The sequence below is a fragment of the Vanellus vanellus genome (assembly GCF_965231255.1).
Source record: "Vanellus vanellus genome assembly, chromosome: 1".
Lineage (NCBI taxonomy): Eukaryota > Metazoa > Chordata > Aves > Charadriiformes > Charadriidae > Vanellus > Vanellus vanellus.
Genome location: NC_138905.1, coordinates 136,498,717 through 136,521,413, shown reverse-complemented (window position 1 = coordinate 136,521,413; position 22,697 = coordinate 136,498,717). Strand labels below are relative to the sequence as shown.

The 22,697-nt window shown below is 39.7% G+C and overlaps 1 protein-coding gene across 2 annotated transcripts; it reads left to right on the top strand.

Annotated features, from left to right (window-relative positions):
* Window positions 1-849: 849 nt before the first annotated feature.
* On the top strand, window positions 850-22,446 carry TXLNG (taxilin gamma; the record flags this gene model as incomplete). Of its 2 annotated transcripts, none has more annotated exons than XM_082479629.1 (10): window positions 850-1,041; window positions 9,626-9,944; window positions 10,642-10,733; window positions 14,061-14,231; window positions 14,984-15,178; window positions 16,595-16,714; window positions 17,567-17,641; window positions 20,324-20,416; window positions 20,930-21,025; window positions 22,054-22,446. In XM_082479629.1, 10 exons carry the CDS (start codon window positions 850-852, stop codon window positions 22,372-22,374), a joined length of 1,674 nt encoding a protein of 557 aa, XP_082335755.1. In that variant the 3' UTR covers window positions 22,375-22,446. The 2 variants fall into 2 exon arrangements, with proteins under 2 accessions (XP_082335755.1, XP_082335756.1); XM_082479630.1 differs by lacking the exon at window positions 850-1,041 and adding an exon at window positions 6,786-6,871.
* Window positions 22,447-22,697: the final 251 nt, after the last annotated feature.

Below are 22,697 nucleotides of genomic sequence, written 5' to 3'. Positions count from 1 at the left end.
GTGGGTTCAAGGGACCGCATGTTCGCCTCAGCAGCTTCGTTCTTTCCTCCAGCACATGTTGTCACCCCTTCTTCCACGGAAGCAAACCTTGAACCCACAGCAGCGTCCCTTGAAGCCACAGCAGCCTTCCCGCCAGCAGGAGCAATGCGGAGAGGAGAAGGGCTTGGCCAAGGCGCGGGCCACAGCACGTCGCCGCGCTCCCAGGGAAGGGCTTATGGCTCCAAGTGACTCCTCCAGCAGCCCCGGCCTCGGCGACATGTGCAAAGCCATTCCCGGCACAGCTCCCTGTTTCCCCACAGACCTCCGACTTCTCCTCCAGCAGCAGCAGCAGCAGCAGCACCTGCCCCATGCTTGGCCTCCCGCCATTGGCACGCCGCTGAGGTTCAAGGCCGTGACAAATGCAGCAATAGCCGCAAGGAAGGCGGAATAAAGCTGGAGGCAGGGGAGGGGGGCAAGGTTTCCTTCGGTGACCGGCCGTTAATAACGCTGTACGCCCGGGGCCGCGGCCCCTGGCCGGCGGGACTACATCTCCCGGCACCCCCCGCAGCAGACCCTACTACCGCTCCCGGCATGCCCTGCGCGGGACGGAGCGCAGGGGAGCCGCGCGGTGCATACCGGGGCCGGGCGGCCGCGTCCCTGCGCAGAGCACGCTGGGAAGCGCAGTCCGCCTCTCTCCCGTGTGGAGCCCACAAGCCGCTCCGCCACCCGGCAGGCGCAAGTCACCCACGAGGGGGATGGGGGGAGGGGGCTGCACGGCGATTGGCTGTCGTGGGGAGAAGGGGCGGGCCCGCCGGGAGAGCTTCCGGTGTCCCTCGGTTCGGCAGCTTGTTTGGATGCTGCCGTCACATCATGGCGACGCGCGGAGCGGAGGCAGCGCGCGGAGGAGGTAGCAGCAGCAGCAGCAGCAGCAGCACCAGTAGCACCGGCGGCGGCAGCAGCAGCAGCAGCAGCAGCAGCAGCAGCAGCGCAGCGGAACAGAGCCGGCGCCAGAGCCAGAGCGGCGACGAAGAGGAGGCGGCGGCCCCGAGCGGCAGCCCGCAGGTGAGGGCGGCGCGCAGCCGGGCCCGGCGGGAGGGCGCTCCGCCTCCCCCGTCCCCATGCGGCCTCCGCGCTCCGCCGCAGGGCCCGCCCGGGCGCTCGGGGTTGGGGCATGCACTGCCACGGCTGCTCCGCCCCCCCATCCTTCCCCGCTTTCGGGAGCCCTGCGCCGGGCAGGCCAGACTCCGCTCCGCTTCGCTCCCCCGGGGCCGAACCCGTCGCTGCAGCCGCGCGCGGGTGTCGGGGGCGGGAGGTGAGAGGGGTTTCGCCATCGCCCCCCGGGGAGTCGCGGGGGGGCGCTTCCCTCCCCCCGCCGCCCCGCGTCTCCGAATCCCCCAAGGGGCGGGCCCTGCCTCGCGCGCGCGGCGGGCCGTTGGGGGCGGCGGCACGTGGCCGGGCCCGGTGGGGCGGGGGGGGGGTGGGGGGCGTTGGGGCCGAGAGGGGGGAGTGCTCCGCTGGGCGGCCGCGCTTGTGCCCCGCCGGCCATGGGGTCGCGGGCCGGCGGTGTCGTGCGGCCCCGGTGCCGGTGCGAGGCGTGCGGCTGAGGTGCGAGGCGCGCCTGGCGGGAGCGGAGGCTCTGCTTCCCTGCCTGCCTCCGGCGCGGTGGGGGTGCGGGGGCGGCGGGAGTGTTTCCTTACTCTCCGAAATAAGTAAAAATGGCCTTTCTTCTCTTTTCTTCTCCTCTACCGAAACGACGCTGAAAGGAACGGTGTGCTGGTGTCCTCGGTGACTTTACAGTGATTTCTCGTTGTGTTTCCGTGTAGGAAAAGCCTAAAATATGTGTACTTGGGTACCAAACAGCAAAGACTTAAAACGTGCTGTAATTCAGCTACTGTATGTTATATCTCCAAGACGGTGTTTTGTGTGACAGAACTGCCTTGGGAATCTCATGTGCCACTTTAATATATCATCCTGTGTCTTTACATAAATTCAAGTGGATTTTTGTGGTAACTTTTTTCTGTGGCACAAAAGATAACAACACCCCAGAAATAGCAGCTTTGTGGTAGTGGTTGTTTATTTCAGCTGTTGGAGAGAGACTTAGGAGGCTGTGGAGCTAGTTTTCCTCAATGAAAAAACATCTTTTCTGCTGTGTGTTTTCTGAGTTCTTTACTAGGAAGTGGCGTGTAAGTAACTTTAGTGTCTGCTGTGAAAGCAGATGATGACATAAAAAAAAAAAAAAAAACCAAAAAAAAAACCATACACCAAACAAACCAGCATCTTCATATTATTTCATATACTCACAGTCAAATGGAATTTCTTTTTTAAAAAAGGCAAAATGTGCCAGAAAATATACAGCAAAGTTTGAACTTTTTTTGTGAATTAAAAATCCTTCAGCAGTCTCTTGCAGATTTCCCTCCCCCTGCTTGATACACGGGAGCTTCTTTATTTTTAGGTTCCTTGTGACCTGTTTGCATTGGGAATTCAGAACTTGTCTACCCTGCTTTTTCCAGAAACGTACTGCAGATGACTAGAAAACTATTAGGTTTATAGTAAAGAGGAAGTGAAACCTCATTGGCGGAAGTGATTCATGCTATATTAAGTGTTTTCTTAATTAGCACCTGTCTCAGATGCTTGCATTAAAAAAGGGCTCGTGAAATGTACAGCACTTTGCACTGCATATAAATGTACTGAAAGTTTCCATTTAAACTTTGGGTTCCCCCAGTGAAATTTTTGCTAGAATTACAGAAAACTTTTAATGTCTTAAACTAAAGCAGGGAAGAGATCTTTCTAATCTTTTTTCAGAGCACAGAAAAATGATACAAAACAAACCCTTTTTTTTTCCCTTTGAGATTATGTTTGAGATAAATATAAAAGCTATTTTTAAAAGCAGGAATGTTGTTGGTGTCGTGAGGCCACTGAAAGACAGAGCAAGAAGTATGGAAAGGGTAGCAGAAAAAAGTAAGGACCATAAGGGGTCATGTAAGAATGGGTCTGAGCCAGTATGAAAGACCATATCTTGAATGTAAGGCCAGCAATATTAATAGTGGAATTCTATTAACATTGATTCTATTAACTTTCATAAAGGTAAAATACAGATTTTCAAGGTAGATATTTCTTAATCATCTTCCTGCTGTGTTGGATTTCTAACCTTGCAATGCTTTGAAACTAATGATGAGCAGTACTGCAGTTGCCTTAGTCCAGTGTTTTGAAAGTAGATAAATGAGTGCCTAGAACGTAATTTTTAATGTAATGACAGAACAGAGTGAGATGTTTGTTTGAAATTACTTTCTGATCTTAGTTCAGTGGGAAAGCCACCTCAGAGGCCATCATGTTTTCAGAAAGGTATAATTAGACTGTGTGATCATTCAGGTCAGTGAGCACAGTATAGAGAACTATTGCATGGAGAAATAACCTTAATAAGCTAGTCTTGCGGCTACAGGCACCTGAATTATGTCTAGACCAGTGGATGAAGGTGCACCTGCTATAAAATTCAAACTCAAACGTTGTGACATCCCAAAATGCTAAGTTTTAATGGAGAAGTCATGAACAAAATTACTACCAAGAATGACTGATTTTTCAGCACAATAATGTTAAGTGAAGTTGTTTTGAGTATCGGCACTGAGGGAACATATATTACACACATGTTTTCAAAGTAAGTTTTCCTGTCTTAGCAGGCAAAAGTAAATTGCTGAGATGCTGGAAGTCTAAAATTTGTTATAGACAATAAACATTTATGATAAAAAAAATCTTGTGGCAAAAAGTATGTAATATTTATGTAATTGGTCAGGATAAGGGGTATAAGGCTTTTATGTCCAGTTGCACGTGTGATAACTTTGAAAACCTGACTGCCATGATTTTTCAAATATCATGGCAGAGTGGCTTGGCAACTACATCAGCCAGTTCCCTCAGGACTCTGGGATGCATTTTATCAGGTCCCATAGACTTCTGTATGTTCAGGTTCCTTAGGTGGTCACGAACCTGATCTTCTGTTACAGTGTGAGGGACTTTGCTCCCCCAGCCCCTGCCTTGCAGTCTGTCCACTTGAGAGGTGTGGGGAGAGAGGTTGCCAGTGAAGACTGAGGCAAAAAAAAAAAGTTGTTGTGTACCTCAGCCGCCTTCTTGTCCATTGTTACCGTTTTGCCAGTCTTGTTCATCAGGGCAGTACGCTTTCTTTGACCTTCTTTTTCTGGCTGACATACCTGTAGAAGCCTTTCTTATTGTTCTTTGTGTCCCTTGCCAAGTGCAGCTTCAGCTGTGCCTTGGCCTTCCTGACCCCATCCTTACAAAACCAGGCAGCATCCCTATACTCTTCCCAGGATACCTGTCCCTGCTTCCACTGCCTGTGCATTCCTTCTTACCCTTTAGTTTGACTGGCAGGTCTCAACTCAGCCATCTTGGTCTCTTGCCTGCCTTTCCTGATTTCTTACACCTGGGGATTGAGAGCTCTGTTCTGCTCCCTTGTCCCCAAGGGCAGTTTTGCAGGGGTCCTATTGACTAACTCCTTGAACAGCTGGAAGTTTGCTTTCCTAAAATTCAGGGTCCTGACTTTACTCTTTGCCTGACCCGTATCCCTCAGGACTGCGAACTCCATCAGTGCATGATCACTGCAGCCCACGCTGCCTCTAGTGGCACCGATTAACTCATGATTAGTTCTGCCTAGGTGTCTGTTTTGTCCTCATGTGCAGTGCATGTTACTGAAGCAGTACTGTTTGAAGATAAGTTGACTTAGGCTCTTGTGATCATAGCCAGTTTCATAAATAGGATACCTATCTTATACTCTCATCTTTTAGGTATGAAGTAAGGTAGAGTTTTCCTGATGTGCACCTTTTTTAATCAAGGTGCAAGTTGAGAGAACAGAGCAGAAGACTGAACAAAAACTTTGGGATGAGCAGGAACGATGTTACCAGTAGTTTTCCTACAGGCATCCTCAAGTTATTTGGCCTGTAACTCTATCTTAAATAGCTTGAAGACGATATGCTTATTCAAAAATGTCAGTGTCTTGTAATAACTGGTTTCACAGTTAGGTAGGTGATAAGTGCCTTATTTTTTAATGGTACAGTTTTGAATTTTGATAAATAATTTTTTAATCCTAGGAAACGGCACATTATCTGTGCAACGTAGTCTTTTTTTTTTTTTTTTTTTTTTCCTTTTGTCTCTCACTGAAAAAAATCTTTCTAGGTATGTGACAGTCTTGATTCCGGTCCGTCAGATTATAAGCCACCTATGATTAAAGCTGCTTAGAAGCTGGAGGTTGGAAGCCAGCTAGAAGCTGAGAGAGCATGGTAGCAGCTAGAAAAGGTAGTGGTGATTTCAGTAGAAGGTCTTTGGCGGGTGGTTTTGTTTTGTTTTTATTCAGTCAGTACTGAATCAGCGCTATTATACAATGTGCTGTTGGAAGTGCTCTGTTCTGGCTGGAATGTTAAACAGAAGTTCACTCATCTGATGAGCACACGTTTGAAAAGATAGAGGTAATATTTGGGGTTGCTCTGATCATTGTCTCAGTAAGAGGGGGGGCAATTTTAGTGATGCTAATATGGTTTAGTACTTACCATTGTCACTGCAATGTTTATTATTGCTATAGTCCAACTAAAAGCTTGTTACAGATCAAATCTGTAACTATCTATAGTTAAAGAGTTTGAATAAAATTGAGTGTAAGAAGGCTGTTTAGACTTTCTGGTTATGTTTTTAATATCTAAAGTGACAGCTAGTGTAGAAAATTCTTTGTTAATCATAATCAGGATGTCATCTAGCCATTAGTGTTTGTGGCCCCTGTCAGGCAATAGCAGACCTCTCTGTTTAAAATGAAAAACAAACACTTTCTAATCTAGGTTAAATACATTAGAATTTTAGTATGTCATGCCACTACTGTCAGTTTTGCTAGAATTTATAGACTACAACTTGATAAGGGCTTTTGAAGTTATTTTTGTATGTTGTCAGGTGGTTCTAGCTGCTGATAGAACCACTTCTTTGAATACAGTATTCTAGCCTGTGGTCACCAATTTTTAATTATATTGAAGCTAAGAAAATTAGATATTGTTACAAAAACTGTCTACTGCCAGACTAAGCTTCAGTTTTGCAGGGGGCATGCTTGCTTGTCAGTAAGCTTGGATTTGTTCCATGTTCACTGGAAAACCAAAAGAAGGTTGACCAAGTTCTGTAGTTTTTCTCACTATCGCTATTATTTTCAAATATATTTGAGATGTGTAAGACACTTCTACACAAACCTTTTTCTTCAATTCAGTATTCTGATAGGGTATTTCTGCCTTCTCTGTCAGACTCATTCTCCGACATCTAAAGTTCTGAAAATCCTTGTGGGTTTTTTGGCGAAGGACAGAGAATACCCAGAGTTGAGAAATTATTGTCAGTAAAGAATTGGACTGACACCTAATTTGACTTCTACAAAAAGCTCTGCTGAATTAATGAGATGGTAGTGTTCACTCTGTGAAACTTCCACATGCTTTGGAATGTGCATGTTAAGTGCCAGCTTTGAATTGACAGGTGTTTAGGTTACTATGATGGTTTGCTGTTAGAGATGGGCATTTTGCAGCTTATTGGTCATGTGTATGCTCTTGCCCGTAGTTGTTCATTTTTCCACAGAAATGGCAGAATTTTCTCAGATGAAAACCAGTGAAAATCTCTGGGTTGCCTAAATTTGAAGCAGTGCTTCTCATGAACATCATCTTGCTAACAGTATTTCAGTACCTCAGTAGTCAGTTAGCTAAGTACTTGTGGTTAGGATAAGGTATTTTTTTAGTTCCTTGTGCTCTGTGATTAGGCTGGCTTTTTTTTTTTTTTTTTTTAGTGACTCTCGTGCTTTGGCTTCTTTCCAACCATCGTGCTAGCACTTCTGGTTGGCAGGATTGCCTGTTGCTGTGCAGTGAACTGGGCTGAGGTACTGATCTGGCTCTAAACTGTGTTAGAACAAGTTGCACCAGTGTTGTTGCTAGCACAAGAGGGGTATGGAAAAGGGGAATGAGAGCTGTTTGGGCAGCACTGCTGTTCAATGTGTAACCACAGCCATGGCCAGTCAGGCCTTCCCGGCTGCTTGTTGGGTTCCTAGCAATTTTGTGCTCTGCTTTCAAAAAGAAAATTTTGAGTCTGTTTATGGATTTCAGTAAGTCTGTAAATACTGTGCAAACCCAGAAACTTTGAGTTTAGAGCAGACTTTCCCTACTGTTTGCCAGGCTTCATAGGCACAGGAATCTGAATTGGAAATTCATGTTCTGTGTGATGGAAAACCTGCAAGCTTCAGCTGTTGTGTTGGTACTGCAGTTCTACTTTGGTATCATGTTTTGTTCAGGTACCTCTGGTCTTTCCTGTCTTGTCAATGTAATGTGACACAGTATCTTCAACTGTACAAATCCTGTTTTTCAGAGAAGTTCTGTACCATGGTTTCAACTATTGGTACTACAGAAAGGTTAAGTGAGCTCTACTGTTCTCCCATCTCTTGTCCTTTTTTAAGAAGCACCTCTTGTTTGTTTAGGTGACCTTAAACTTGGAGGGGTAAGCCTTTCCCATGCCAATGGAAGCCCCACAGTTTAAGGCGATCTAAGGAAAAAAACATGTGTGTTACAGGTCTAAAAAGCCAACTGTTAAATGTTGGGGCTGGTTATTTGTAGTAGCTATTCTATTACTGCATTACGTTTGCAAGGTATTTGTCAAGTACATTGGCTGACATGATTGGGGAATGAAAAACCGCAGTGCATTTATATTTTTCCATGAAGCACCTACATAATTTCCACACTTGTAAAGAGCAGTGCAAAGTGAATTTTCCTTAATAAGTCAAAAGTTGCTTCTTAATGTCTGTACAGATTATTTGCAGCTAAAAAGCTTTATTGTCTTTGTGAAAGGTATTGTATGAATTCCATCTTCTCAAGAATGACTCTGCCTCAAGATAAAGGTGTAAAGCAATAGACTTGCTTTCAGTATAGAGGAAAACTAAGCTGTTTTTTTTTTTTTACAATATTAATGTGTATTTGTTTAATGATTTTTAAATCATTCTTCCAAACATGCTGAACAAATTGGGAGTTGGAATATATCTCACAATATACTATTAGTGTTGGCTGTGTTCCTTTGGTGTCGGCTAATTCCTTTTGAAGAGAACAGTCCATCTGTGCAGCATATAAAACTCCTGGCTTTTAAGAACTAGTGCATTCTTTAATACTAAAATATAAGATAATCTGAAATTAATTTGTGCTTAAACAGCATAACTGTGAATATAAGCAATCCCTGTTTTTATAATTTCTTGAGGCTTTTTAAGGAAATTTACTTTCAGTTCATGGAAAATAAATCAATGAGAACGATAATGTTACTTTGGCAGGAAAGTGGATTCAACTCTACTTACCTGCTTTTAACTATGTATGTTGTGTAGTAGCATTGCAAATGGACAGCAAAAAGATACCCAGTTGCTTCCAAGTATTGTCCTGAGTCCTAGCCTCTCTAGTGTAACAAAACAAAGAAAACACCCATCCAGGCATGCTTGAACTTCTCATAAGAATCATTTCTAGAATTTGAGAACGTTCTGGTGATTGAGAGGGGAGTCTGTTGGCATAACTCCTTAATAAGCTATAGAGTGGCATATCAGCTGTATATCAGTGTATATATATCAGTGATATATCAGTTGTTCTGCTCCAAAATATGGACATATCACTGCAGTGTTAAAACAACTGGTGATGTTTAATTTCTTAGTTAAATGGTTAAACATTTGGGGGTTTAAGAAATCTTTCAATAAAGTTCTGTTTAATTGAGCAGAAATGATGTATTGCTAAAAATCATAGGTAATAGGACTCGAAATCTGAAGCCAGTTAGTATTCACTTTCATGATGATTTCTTAGATGTGAATTTTAACATTTCAAAAATGGGTCTGCCCCTCATCCTGTTTACCATTCTTGTTATAGCAGACTTTATCCAGTCATGACCTGACAATTGTATTTGGTGTTCTGAGTGCAGAAGTTTAAACTCTTACCCTCTATGTTATCAAAACAATATATATTTCTGTGGATTTCTTTAGACTTCCTAGTAGGTTAATTTTTTCCCCCTCTTTCTTGAAGTATATCTCTTGAATTATTTTAAAACTGATGTCTTTCAGTTTTCTGAAACTAATGTGTAATATATTTGGCTTTTATGCTGGTGTCCTTCTGTCTCAATTTCTGTACCTTATTTTTCAAATAACAGTACATAAAGCTAGTTAAACTCTTGCTGAGTTTTAGATTTATTATACTTAGTGATGATTTGTGAAAATCCATTTTTAAGAACTATGGAGGAGAAAATTTTGCATTTGAGATTGCGTGCTTTAACAGCTGAGTTGATAGCTGATAATTGATAGTTTTGGAGCTTTAAGAACAGATTTCTGTGTGAACTTTTTAATTTCTAGAGTAGAAATATTTTTGCAATAACAAGGTATCAAAGTTGTTTCATAATACAGTAATTAATATTTTGGGCTGTTGCATGTACTCTTCACTCTTTAGACTTATTCTCTGTGCACTTCTTTATATACCTGTCTTAACAACAGTTAGTATCAACTCGATCAGCTTGAATAACGGTGGAATTTTACTCTTATTTGTCCATGCAAAAGAAAGGTGGAAGTTTTAATTTTAAATACAGTTGCTTGACTGTTTACTTCCACTTCTTCCTTTCCTTTTTGAAGTTGGTTGGTGGTGCAATGGAAGAAGCTGGATCTCATGAGATGGGAATGAATAACCAGGATCAGCTGGATGAGCTGGTGAACAAGTGCAATGAATTGTCCGATACGGCGTTGCAGCATGTGCAGTCCAACTGTTACAGCCTGGAAAACACCGGCGCCTTGGAAGAAGCTGAGTATATCACAAAGAACAGAAAGCACCTGGGGTCCATATGCTGCTCTCAAGAGTCTCGTGAGGAGACTCCTGGGAGAGAAGAAGCCCGTACTGACCCACCTGATGGCCAACAAGATCCAGAGAGTGAAAAACACAAAGAGAAAACTTTGGGTATGTTCTCTTTAGTATTTTGATTTTTAAATGGTTTTAATATTTTCACAAAACAGATATGCATTTTCTGTCTTTGTCTCAAGTTTACTTTGTAGCAAAAACTTGTCATCTTTAACAAGATGTTCTGAGAAAATGTGTACTTCTGCTTAGGAAAAGACAGTTCTTATTGCATATGTAAGAATCCTTCTGCTGGTAACACTGTCCTTACAGGAACTTTAATAATAATAATGATGTGTTAATTACTAATCAGCTTTTTTAACTTTACAGTTGTTGGATTAACTTTTAAATTTGGGTTTGTGTTGTTCAATGCTGCCAAACCAGTGCTGATATTTAAATTTCAAAGGCTTATTAAAAACACTTGTGTGAATATCCTTTATTAGCAAAACTTAACCTTTTAAACTTCACTCTTTCACATTTTTCTTTTTATCTGTTCTATTATAAATTAGAAAACAATATTTTTGTGGTTTTAAATTTAAAGTAACTTGCTATCCAAGTTGTGTAATGGCACATAGGCAAGACAAGTTTATTCTTACTGTGATGACTTCCCATTTGTCATCTGTTAGGATTATGCAGCTATCAAACCAAAGAACAACTTAACTCACACTAATTTCTCATGGTTCTATATTTTACTTCTAAAGACAGGCTGCTTTTCTGCTATACTTTTTCTCAATGTGGTTGTCTTTCATCCAATTCATAGGAAAAGAAGTGCTGTTATTAATGAAAGCCTTGAACACACTTTCTACTCCGGAGGAAAAGCTGGCAGCTTTGTGCAAGAAGTATGCTGATCTGGTAAGTAATTTGTAAAGATAGCAGGAGTTATTCATGTGTTAATATTAACTGTGGAATGCAGGAACTTCTAATACAGGACAGTTAATGATTTTGAGTGTTTCACAGTGTTGGTAGGAAGAGGGGAAAAAAAAAAAAAAAAAAAACACAAAACCAAATGCTCAGGCTTATTATGAGTATTGCTTCAGCCAAACTTGCATGTTGTGATTTCACTTCTACATGACTGCCTAAATTCAAAGAAAAAATAGGTTATGATAACTTTTTGATAACTTGGTGCTGAAGCATAACATTAGGATTAACAGAAAAGCTAAGAGTTTCTTTTGGGAGTATTTATTTTGTTAGGTTTTGTCTGTTGATAATGCTTTTGTGCTAGCATTTTATAATTTATACCCTTTAGGATAAAGGGAAAGAACATACTGTGATAATGAGATTAGGGGAAAAAAAAAAAAAAGGTCAGTTATACTTACCCCTACCCCCCAAAAAAATCACTAAAGAGTTATTTGGAAAGATCTAGGTTTAATTTTGCTATGTGCTTTCTGATCATGCAAAGGAACGGATAGAAAAATATACATTTCTTCAGTTAAAAAAAAAAAAAAGGCAAAATGTTATCAGTAATTATAAAGTGTATTCCAACCCCAAGAAGGAGAAATGATATTTTATTCTGTAAATTAATTGATGGCAAAATTGGGGGGAAAAAAGGCTCGTATACTGACTTTTCAGAATGTGCCTGAATGTGCATGAGTGCTTCATTTGCTCATCTTGAGACAGGGACAGACAAGAATGGAAAGACTAGAAATACTCTGTGTATATGTTTTCCCATCGTATTTGTAGATTTAAAATGAATGCAAAACTGAAGAGATAACAATGTCTTGGAAAAAAGCATGTTTGCCTTCTGTAGATGTTAAGTGTATTATATATATGAAAATGACATAATGGCTGCACAATATGGCATAACTCTTCTGAAATAAATTTATTTTTCCTTTGATATTATTAATGTCTCCAAAGCTTTGAGGATGAGCTAGCAGGTAGTCTTTTTACTCACAAGAGGCAATACTGATTACTAAGAGTAGATTTAGATTAGTTCTGTTTAGGAAATCCTGAGTCCACCTTGGAGGTCTGTTACGTTTTTGCTTTTTTTTTCCCTTGTGCTTTCTCACATGCATGCTCTTGTTCACAAGTCAATTTCCTTCAAAACCAGCAGCTTCTCGAAGAAGTCACTTTCATTTAAATAAGCAACAATAATGCTTCCATAGTGCAACTCAGGAATGGGGAGCCCACCTAAAAATAGTACAGTAAATGAGTTCTTATAAGCAATTGCTTGTGCATGTCTATTAGAAAAGTCTATTTGAGTGAACAGCTCCTATGTCAAATCAGGGGTGATCATTATGGCCTGCATGAGGAGCTAGGTTGGCATGAATTCCTTGCTTCTGCAGAAAGAAAACAGTCTGCACCATCTTCACTTGAGTTTTCTTGTTGAAGGAAAGATCTCAAAACAATTAAGTAACAGCTAGACCAAATGAATTGTAATTTCCTTCAAGAGGCTTGGCAATCAGGAGAGATGTGTTGACATTGTTTTTTCCCCTGCCAGGAGAGGATCTGTAGTCTACAGGTAGAGTAATCATTCACAGTCCACAGATATTCATCATTCTAGAAAACCAGTTGCTTTCCTCATGATGCTCAGAACTGCTGGGAAGTTGGGTGGGAGCTTACCCGGGTGTAACAGTAGCTCTGTTTTAGCTGAGTGAGTCTTAAAGGTACTCTGCTCCCCTTAGAAAGTTTACGTTGGATCCTGTTGTTGTGTTCCTTTTAAGATGCGTTCTTTTCTTCGTGATAGTGGTGGTGAACCACTGGCATAGGTGTCAGCTTTAATGCCATCAGAGGTTTGAACTGTTTATGACAGTGCACCTACAATGCTTTTTTTCTTTTTTTAAAGATTCATCATCTTTAAAGCTCACTGTCAGGTTTTTCAGTGGTGTCTCATGAAAAGGACTGTACAATAAAGGTAGGAATGCCTCTCTCCTGGCAAAAGATCTTCCACAATTTTTTTTTTCCTAATTTGGAATCTATCAGGAGATCAATTTGTGATGCAGAATAGTTTGCGTCCTTGGTGATGTCTCACAGTGGCGTAGTTTTATGGGCCTGAAGTTTCATAGGTATGCAAACAGCACAGCCACTTGAAGTGTGTTTTACGGCCACCCAAGAAAAGGGCTTTTTATGTCTGGATATCGAATACTTCCTTAACATTCCTTTCTTTGAACTAGATTAAATGTACATTTAATTTACTGTTGTCATGGAGGTCCTTAACTTTATTCTTTCTTCTGTGCTTCAGCATTATTTTGAGCTCTTTCAGAAAACCAGCATTGTTTTCTTCTCTGTCACGGTGATGTTCCTTGTTGCCAGCCTTCTTTTCCTGTGGTGTCCTGAGGCTGAGGCACTATCTAATAAGGAGCAATGTTGCACATAACATTGTTAACTTCTTTGCAATAGAACAGAATCTATATAAAATGGTTTCTCAGGGAGCCCAAAAGTCATGTACAGTGGAACTTACTCTCAACTAGATATTAATGCAAGAAACTTTTATGCACTGGGTATTCATAGAATAGATTTTGAAGTCAGCACTGTATACAAAGTTTAATGCTGTCATCTAAGATCTAAACAACCTAAAGGAAATAAAATAAAAGTTTTGTTTCAAATGGTTGAGACTACAGACCTCTTAAGTCATTGAAGTCTGGGCTGTGCAGCTTTAACAGTATTTGACTTGATTTGTCAGGGCTGCTAGTTGTATCTGTTCCTTTCTGAAATACCTTAGCATTTTAAAACCTTGTATAAATTACTGCTTCCTTTGGTAGGAGCTCCTGCTGACAAGGAAGAACTCTGTCCAGTCATGTGGGGTTTTCTTTTTTGATAGTTTATCCAACATGCCTTATTTTTACTGCTGTGTGTACCTTCCAGATAAGAGAGTGGAAGAAGTTGTGACTTGTTGAGAAGCCAGTCTTAGTCAGCTTGTCACAGCCTCCTTTTTCAAGGCTAGTCCTATACCTGTAGCTGAACAGAACCTGATAGCCCATGGTCGACAGGTCCATGGTCCCTGTTCCTCAAAGGCAAATGTTAAGTTGCAATTTGTATATTTTCATCTTGTGTCCTTACGCATTTTGACTTGTCTGTAGGATGGTGGGAGTTTCTCTTTAAGATCAACTTGGGGATCTTAATGAAATTATTGACTTCCTTGCTTTCATCTGAAATGTTTAAAAGTTTGTTCAGTCTGCTCATCTGGATGCATAAGGATAGTTTCACCTATGTTTGTTTAATAAATATACTCTCTAACGCTAGTTGGAGGAGAGCCGGAATGTTCAAAAGCAGATGAAGATACTGCAGAAGAAGCAAGCGCAAGTTGTGAAGGAGAAAGTCCACTTACAGAGTGAGCATGGCAAGGCCATTTTGGCACGTAGCAAACTGGAATCTCTCTGTCGGGAGCTTCAGCGTCATAACAAGACTTTGAAGGTTAGTTTATTTACATAAATTACAGTGCCAGTAGTGGTGGAAATCTTACTGATTACTGCTTAAAATCAGGACTGCTGCTTTTTACTTTCCACTTTGTCCATTACCTGTACCTGCCTTCTGCAGGTACATGTGGCATGGGACATAAGTGTACCTGATTTTAAGGTAAAGAATATGGGGATAGTTCAACTCGCTATTTTTTTTCCCCCTCAGACTGGTTCATAGATCATATTACTTGCAGTATGTGATCTTGCCATGTTTGTTTCTGGGAACGGTGCTGATGACAGTTGGAAAAATAGCACAAGTGAAATAACAGCAGTGTGAAATGGCAGGATATCAAAAAAGGCTTAATTCTGTCAGAATATAATGAATGGGAATGAAACGGAAGAGAGCCAAGAGGTTCTTATCTGCAATCACTGTAGGAAATGTCATTAATTTCATCAATGCTGTTTCTAACATCTGGGTAATTCTTACACTTGCAAAGGTATTCATGTAGCATCTTATAATACCAGCCCCTATGTATTGTTGGTAGTGGTAAGGACAAGATTCTGTAAAAGTTCTGGAATTTCTAGATTCTTCATACCATGCACTTTATATGGGTAGTCAGCATAGCATATTATGATTGTCTTATATTAACTCTAGCACTATAGAACTTGAAACTGTACTCAAGTAAATTATTACCATTGTTTCTGACTCAAAAAATATGAAAAAAGTGCGTGGTTTGGCTTGAACACATTAATGTTCTCTCATAAAAGGAAGACAACATGCGTCAAGCGCGTGAATATGAAGAAAAACGGAAAGAAGGAACTGCACACTTCCAGATTACACTGAATGAAATTCAGGCTCAACTGGAACAGCATGATATGCATAATGCCAAGCTCCGTCAGGAAAATATTGAACTGGGGGAAAAACTGAAGAAACTCATTGAGCAGTACGCGTTGCGAGAAGAGGTGCTTACATTATGCTTTTAATGGGATTCTGTTAGTTCTTTGACTGTACGGATCAGATAATTATTTAAAGGGGAAGAAAAAACCGTAATACTTTACAGCCATTGTGTATATATATATATATATTTTAAATTATTCTTTTTACCTCACTGCTGTGAAAAATTAAGTAGCTGTTTGGCACACTAGCTGCCTTTCCTGTCTGGTTTTGCATATGTAGATTCAAGATGTATTGAAAAAAACCTTCACAGTGAAAGCAGTCGAATAGAAATAAGTTGTCCAGAGATTGTGGAATCTGTCTTGAGAGGTATTCAGAACTCAACTGGGCACAGTGTGAGCAACCTGATCGGACTTTGAAGTTGACCCTAGTTTGGGTGGACTAAATAGCGTCCAAAGGTTATTTCCAACATAAATATGTATTAATACTTGAAGTTCTTCTAAATTATAATTTCACAGTATAATGGGAGGGGGTATATGAGTTATTCTCTATCTTATTTGTTTTGGTTCATTAACGTTTGGGGTTTTTGGCAAGCTCCTTTGTGTATGTAGCTCTTCTTATTGGCGTAGAATCAAAATAAGCTATCATGCTTTAAGAATATATTTGGACTGGTGTCATGGAAATGACTGTATTTTAGGGCTAACTGAGCTGCCTTTAATTGGCACCAGTATGTGAGCTAGCCAGTTTAAACTACAGAAATGGAAAACAGCCAGTTCTCCTTGTCAAAGAGAGAACTAAGCTTCAAGGAGTTCTACAGCTTAGTTAGTTGGCATAGGTTTGGAATATTATTTCTCAACTGGGTTTGTGTTGGGTTTTTTTTGTGGTGTGTTTTGTTTTTTTTTTTTTTTTTTTTTTTTTAATCTGGATCAGTTAGAAAGCTCTCTGTAGACTCCAGTTCTTCAGCTTTTGCGCTCATGGAATATTTGTATTTTGGGGAAGAAAAAGATAGGAAGCTGCCTTGTGCTACTTTACAGATGGAAGACTGCAAAGTTCAATGATTTGTGGAGTTCCATCAGCCAAATAAACTGTCATTGCAAATCTTGTTCATTTTGAGCTTTTTTTTTAATGATGAGGACTAGAGCTTTTAGATGTAACAAAGTACAATTAGGATTAGAGGTAGATACACTGACTTCAGAAGAAAAGATGTACATTACTTGTTACAGGATTTTTGAAATGCCTGGTGTGAAGTGATTGACAGTATTGTACTGGTTTAAAATATGCATCTGGCTTCTGTGAAAGACAAAAACTGTAGCTATAATGTATGGCAATAACAGGATGAAAACAAAGCATGTAAAAGTCTTCTGCTGCTTTTTTCTTTTGCATGAAACTTCTAAACAATATACATCCCGCATACACCTACACTTACCTTAATTGACCAATGCACTGTTTATATTTGACTAATAGGATTTTCTTTCTTCTTCTAGCATATTGATAAAGTGTTCAAACATAAAGAACTGCAGCAGCAACTTGTGGATGCCAAACTTCAGCAAACTACCCATCTTATTAAAGAAGCAGAGGAAAAACATCAGCGAGAAAGGGAGTTTGTAAGTGAATTCTCTGTATGTTAAGAGAAATAAAATCCACCAAAATGGATTTTTCATGATATAAAGCAAAATGAGAGGACTGTCTTTTGGAAGTTAGACTAGATTTCAACATCAAGACTGAGATTTGTTTTTTGTATGTGTATACAATGCCTACAATATTAATGTCTGTATTCACAGGCGAGCATTGTTACTGTTTGCGTTTTCTCAGCAAATGTGCTGGATATCATTTAGATTTTTCTTAGACTAGGAAATACCTTGACCTGAAATACCAAAGATACTTTCTTGCTGTCTTGTTGTAACTTGTGGTTTTATGCTATAAGAAGTAACAAAAGCAGAATAAGGCATATGCTCTTCTTATCTTTCTGTCCCCAAAACTATGCCTGATGTTTTATTTGTGTGTTGATAGTCAACAATTTACTTGCAGTCTTCCAAGAAGTTAGCTTCCAATTTAAAAAATTAAACTAGTTTGTAAAGGTGGTACTAGTGACTGGAAAAATGGAGGTGGAAAATAAATTAGAGAGTTACAAAACAGGTATAAATTACATACAGTTCTTTAATGAACTACCCGTGTAAGTGTAGTGGTTCAAACTTGCTACAGAAATAGAAACATTGACTCATGCTGCCAATTAGAAAAATGTCTCAATAGAAGTAATTTCTGCATGCCAGCACATGCTTTAAATAGTGTTTATGAAAGTATAGTGGTATAGTAATGAAAAACCCATGTGAGAAAACATGGTTGAATGGCCCTTAGGTGATGTTAACCTTTGTTCATTTTTCATCATAGATCAAGTTCTTTAAGCCATTCTTAGAAGTACTTGCTTCATTATGTGGCTTTCTGCATATTTTTTTTAGCTGCTAAAAGAAGCTACTGAGTCCAGACACAAATGTGAACAGATGAAGCAACAGGAAGCTCAGCTGAAGCAGCAGGTATTTTTTTTTTTTTTTTAAGAGTGCTCTTCAGTAACAGTTGTTCTGAAAAGTACCAAGAGATTTGTGATGGTAGTGAACTGCATGTTATGATTCATCTGATGCAATATACTACTTGTGAAAAGCACTTGGTATTTTTTAATTAAGTCTTAAATTTCATTTCCAGTTAGTAACTCTTCAATAGTGCAGTGTGAAATGTAAATTGTAACAACTTGACATTTTGTACTTGCTGTTTAATACATCTGGAGAGTACTGTTACTGGAAGGTGCTAAACATTGAATTGCTCGAGTTAGTATCCTTTTAAATTAACAGTGTTAATATTACAAATAATAGAATATATGAAAGCTTAAGAATCTGTTTACTGTGGCTACTTCTTTACCATTCCTTGGCTTCTCTGAAACTGTTGATCTCTCTCTTCCAAAGGTATTTTTATCTTTTTTTATAGCTGTTCAGGACCAGAGGCCTTTGTGACTATAAAGAGTTGGGTGGAGATTTTTACCCATGCAGGTTTTAGAATTTGTTCCTTACTGTTTCCATGCCATCCTGTTGTGGAGCAAGCAGTGTCATGTTTATCCTTGTTGTTATTGAGGCTGTCCTGGTTTCAGCTGGGATAGATTTAATATTTTTTTCCTAGTAGCTGCTGTGTTTGGATTTAGTATGAGAATAATTTGAAAACACATACTGGTTTTGTTGTTGCAAAGTGATGTTTACATTAGTCAAGGACTCTTTCAGCTTCTCACAGAAGCTGAGAGGGAGCATAGACAGGACAAGCTGGCCAAAGGAATATTTCATACTGTAGACATCATGCTTAGTGTATAAATGGGGGCGGGAATCTGGGATCACGGCTCAGGATGGGCTGGGCAATCGATCATCAGGTGATGAGCAATTGTATTGCATCAGGGGGTTTTGTATATTGCTTTACCATTAATATTATTACTGGTTTTTTCCTCTTCTCTTTATTGTTCTGTTAAACTGTCTTTATTTCAACCCATAGGGGAGGAGCTGTCCCCTATCCCCTCCTCCCTCCCTCTTCTCCCTGCCCTACGGTGGGGTGAGCAAGTGGCTGCGTGGTCCTAGTTTCTGGCTGGGGTTAACTGTGACAGATTTAGTAACCTAAAACTGAGTGACTCTGTCCACAAACAATTACTATCTTCAAATTGTTTTCTTGCTCTAAATGCTACTGCAAAATCCTCTCTGAGAGTGGAAAGATGGTCTCCAGTTTTTGTGCTGTGGTTCTGCATCACCTGCAGTCATTGGCTGCACGTGAGCTCAGTACGTAAGGGAAATTATAGGTTAAGCTAACATAGCATCTAAGAAGCAGTAGCTATTCCTTTTATTGTATACCTCTTATTGCTTCAGTTTTGTGAGGTTTTGTATTAAGTCTCCTTGCAAGCTCTGTTTCGTGCCTTTTTTTCCATGCTTAGTGTACCTAATCCTTTTCCAACAGTTACATTTTAAGTGTATGTGTGTATATATATGTGTAGTTAAGTGTAATCATACACACACACACCCCCCAGGTTGTCCAATGTCTTGGAGTCATTAATATCCAGATTCTCCCAAGTAGTTTTTTGCCACACTTAATGATTTTTTTTTTTCCAAGTTGGTTACCCTTTATTTAAAATCCCACTGCCTTTTTGTTATGCTTTTTAATAGTAACAATGGGTATGGTTTGTGGTTTCCTGGGGCCAACAGATTTTGTTGTAGTATAAGATGAGCTAGAAAGTTCAGTCACAATAATGGCAGAGTCATGATCCACTGTTGACAAGGTAGGCTAATTCCTGTTACGAAATTTCCTCTGTTATTAGAGGAAAATACAGTATTTCTGTGCTCTGAATTGAATTGTCCTGCAACCCGCAATATAAGAATTGAGAGAACTGATTACTCTTCAGATAGAGTAAGAAATTCCTGGTAAATGGTCACGTATTCTCAGAACATCAACATCAAATCACAACACTGGTAGTATAAATTGTTTTAATAAGAAGCATAACCTAATATGGTTTTATTTTGTGGAAAAACTATTTTAATTAAGGTGTTCTGCAGTTCCTTCTTGATGATTGACCTTGTGGTGCAGGGCAAGAAGATTTTCTGTCATTGTTAATGCCCTTTGCTTGTTTAAAAAGTAACGCTTTTCACTATTAAATGAATTCCTTGTCAATATTCTCTTTCCATGATTTTTGATCACTAAGCAGATTTCATAGGTTGTGAATATCTATTTTGATTTCTGAAATCAATCATGTTTATTTTGTCCCAGCCCCAATTGGTTTTTAACTTTGGCTGGTTAAGGTGGAAAGGTAGGTCTTTTCTAAGTTTAATTTCACTAACCATGTGCTGAATTTCCTGTACATTAAGTACCACAGATATTTAGTTGTTTTTATGTTTTTTAGTGGGGAAGCAAAAATGAGATCGTGATGAACTGTGGTGTCTTCCAAAATTTTATTAAACATAGAATATATTTTTCTTTAGCATATATTGCTGTTCTATAAACATAGAAGTCTCCTTTCATATATAATTTCAATAGCATGTTTTCAGACATGCACGCTCCTCAAATGGAAACCATAGGATATTATAAAAAAAAAGATAAAAAGAAGTTCATCCTCTGCTATTTTAATTTTCTCTTGTACATTTATTTTTTTTATTTATATACAGTTGTTCAGATTAATGTTCCTGCCTCTGTCCCAACAGCTTTCTCTTTACATGGATAAGTTTGAAGAATTCCAGACCACCATGGCTAAAAGTAATGAACTCTTTACTACCTTCAGGCAAGAAATGGAGAAGGTACTTAAAGGATTACTTAGCTTCATAAAAAGTAATATAAAAATGTGTGATCTCAGTGGGATGCATTTTAGATTTTATAACAGTGTTTGCCTTCTGAAAATACATGGAGTATTTTGACATCTAATTTGGATCATAGGATGGGGCATAAGAATTTGTCATATGGAAGAGAAATGTAATTTTTTCTGGGTTTTGGTGTACTTGCATAATGGCTAAATCCCAATTTCCGTGTTTTATCAGAGGCATACAATATTCTTGGTCTTTTTGGCTGTGCTTATATTTTAAAACTTATTTTCTTGGAGCTTTTTATTAGTTGTACTTAAAAGAAACAGACTAGCAACCTTCAACAATCAATCTGTTTTTCTTTGAACGTGGAATCTGTGTTTGTGGGGTTGATTTTGTGCAGAAAGACTTTTCTGTAAAATAACTTGTTCAAAATGGACTTGGAAAGTAACACTACTTTCCAAGTGTTGCAACGCAGGCCACAAAATTAAGTCTTCTGTTTATGTTTTGTAGATGACGAAGAAGATTAAGAAACTGGAAAAGGAAACCATAGTGTGGCGTACAAAATGGGAAAACAACAACAAGGCTCTTCTGCAAATGGCTGAAGAGGTAATTATCTTTTAAACAGCATTATGGCTAAATTAGAGTCTGTGTCCTAGAGAACGTCATACAGTCTTTCAGTTTTAGAGAACTGGAAATAATACGCAGTAGCCTCTTCTTGGATTGTCTGCCTTATGTTTTCTGTTGTCTAAGTGGTACTGTTCTCCTCAGGCATGGAAACTAAAAAGCTGCTATATAAATCTAAACTCATGATGCACAAAAAACTCAGCCTCGTCTTTCCTTGCTTACTGTTTAATTGGTGGGATAATGTGTATGAAATTGTACAAGCTGAATGAATTGAATGTATTTTAATATGCTGAGCAAAGTTCTGTCAGTGCTGCATAGAAATCTATTTTAAATGTACAGGACTGATATCAAGGAAACAGCCCGTGCGTAAGGGATCAATTACTTTTCTGCAATGCTGCTGCTTTTGAGGCTATGAGGTGCCATTTCCTTATTGTAGACAGGAGCTAAAACAATTTTCACACAGGTCACCGGCATACAGTTCTGCCTACACTGTCTAATGTCTAGTTCAAGTCTATTAGGTATGACCTTGCTAAATCATCCTAGGTCATACAGGTACTGCGATAGCACTGCTTATCTTTCTCTGTTCTTGTAAGGAGCTAGTTAGGAGAGCCATGAGTATGGTACCTTCTGACCTAGGTTCTGCTGCTGGATTGTAGATTTCCCACTTGTATGCCTTTCTGCTCCCTGTAGTTGCCATTATTTGGGTTGTAATTGACTGCTTTATGGGACTTCCTATCAGGAACCTCTCTGATACTCAGCCCTCACTTACAGTTAGCATTACGTAGTCATATAGTTCTCACTGCTTGTTTCTGAAGGTGCCTGTTGCCACTCCAGTTTGGACCATCTGAAGTGTAGTGGTCAAGTATGCTGAGCAAATTTGCTCTAGTGCAGCTGGAATTTGACCTACTAGATTCATTAAGACTTAATATTCAGGATTAAAATGTGGTGATTCTTTAAGGAAAAAAAAAAAAAAGTTGGATCACAGAGCTTTTATTTTCTTTGTCCTTTAGAAAACAGTAAGAGATAAAGAATACAAGGGCTTTCAAATAAAACTGGAGCGTTTGGAGAAGCTATGCAGGGCTCTTCAGACAGAAAGGAACGAGCTGAATGAGAAGGTGGAAGTCCTTAAGGAGCAGGTTTCTCTCAGAGAAGCAGATGTGGATCTAGCTGTGCAGGTGTTGCAGTCCTGCACACTCAATTTCCACGAGGAGCTGGGAACTCCCACTGACACAGAACCAGGAATCCAACCTGATGTGGAATCATGTGCAGCAAATAATTCGGAAAAGACTGTCTCAACAAGTCCTGTTCCTGGCACTGAATCTGTAGACTAAAATGAAGTGTAAACACTGTATTGAGAGATATATTTTGTGTATAACTTTCTCTGTTGGTGGTAACTATTTGGTTTTGTGGTGAAAATTTTCTTACTTTTTCTACCATATCTGTATTTTCTTAGAACTACTGGACTTATGTGGTACAGGAAGCTGCATAGCAGCTTTAAATAGCTTAAACTATAAATTTTCCACAACTGTGTTGCACATCTGCCTCATTTTTTAAAAGAAAATATTTTTCCATAAAAGGATGCATGTGCGTTTCCTCCCCACAACACAAATCACTGTCATGGAAGACCGTGTACAGATACAACATCGTTCTGGGG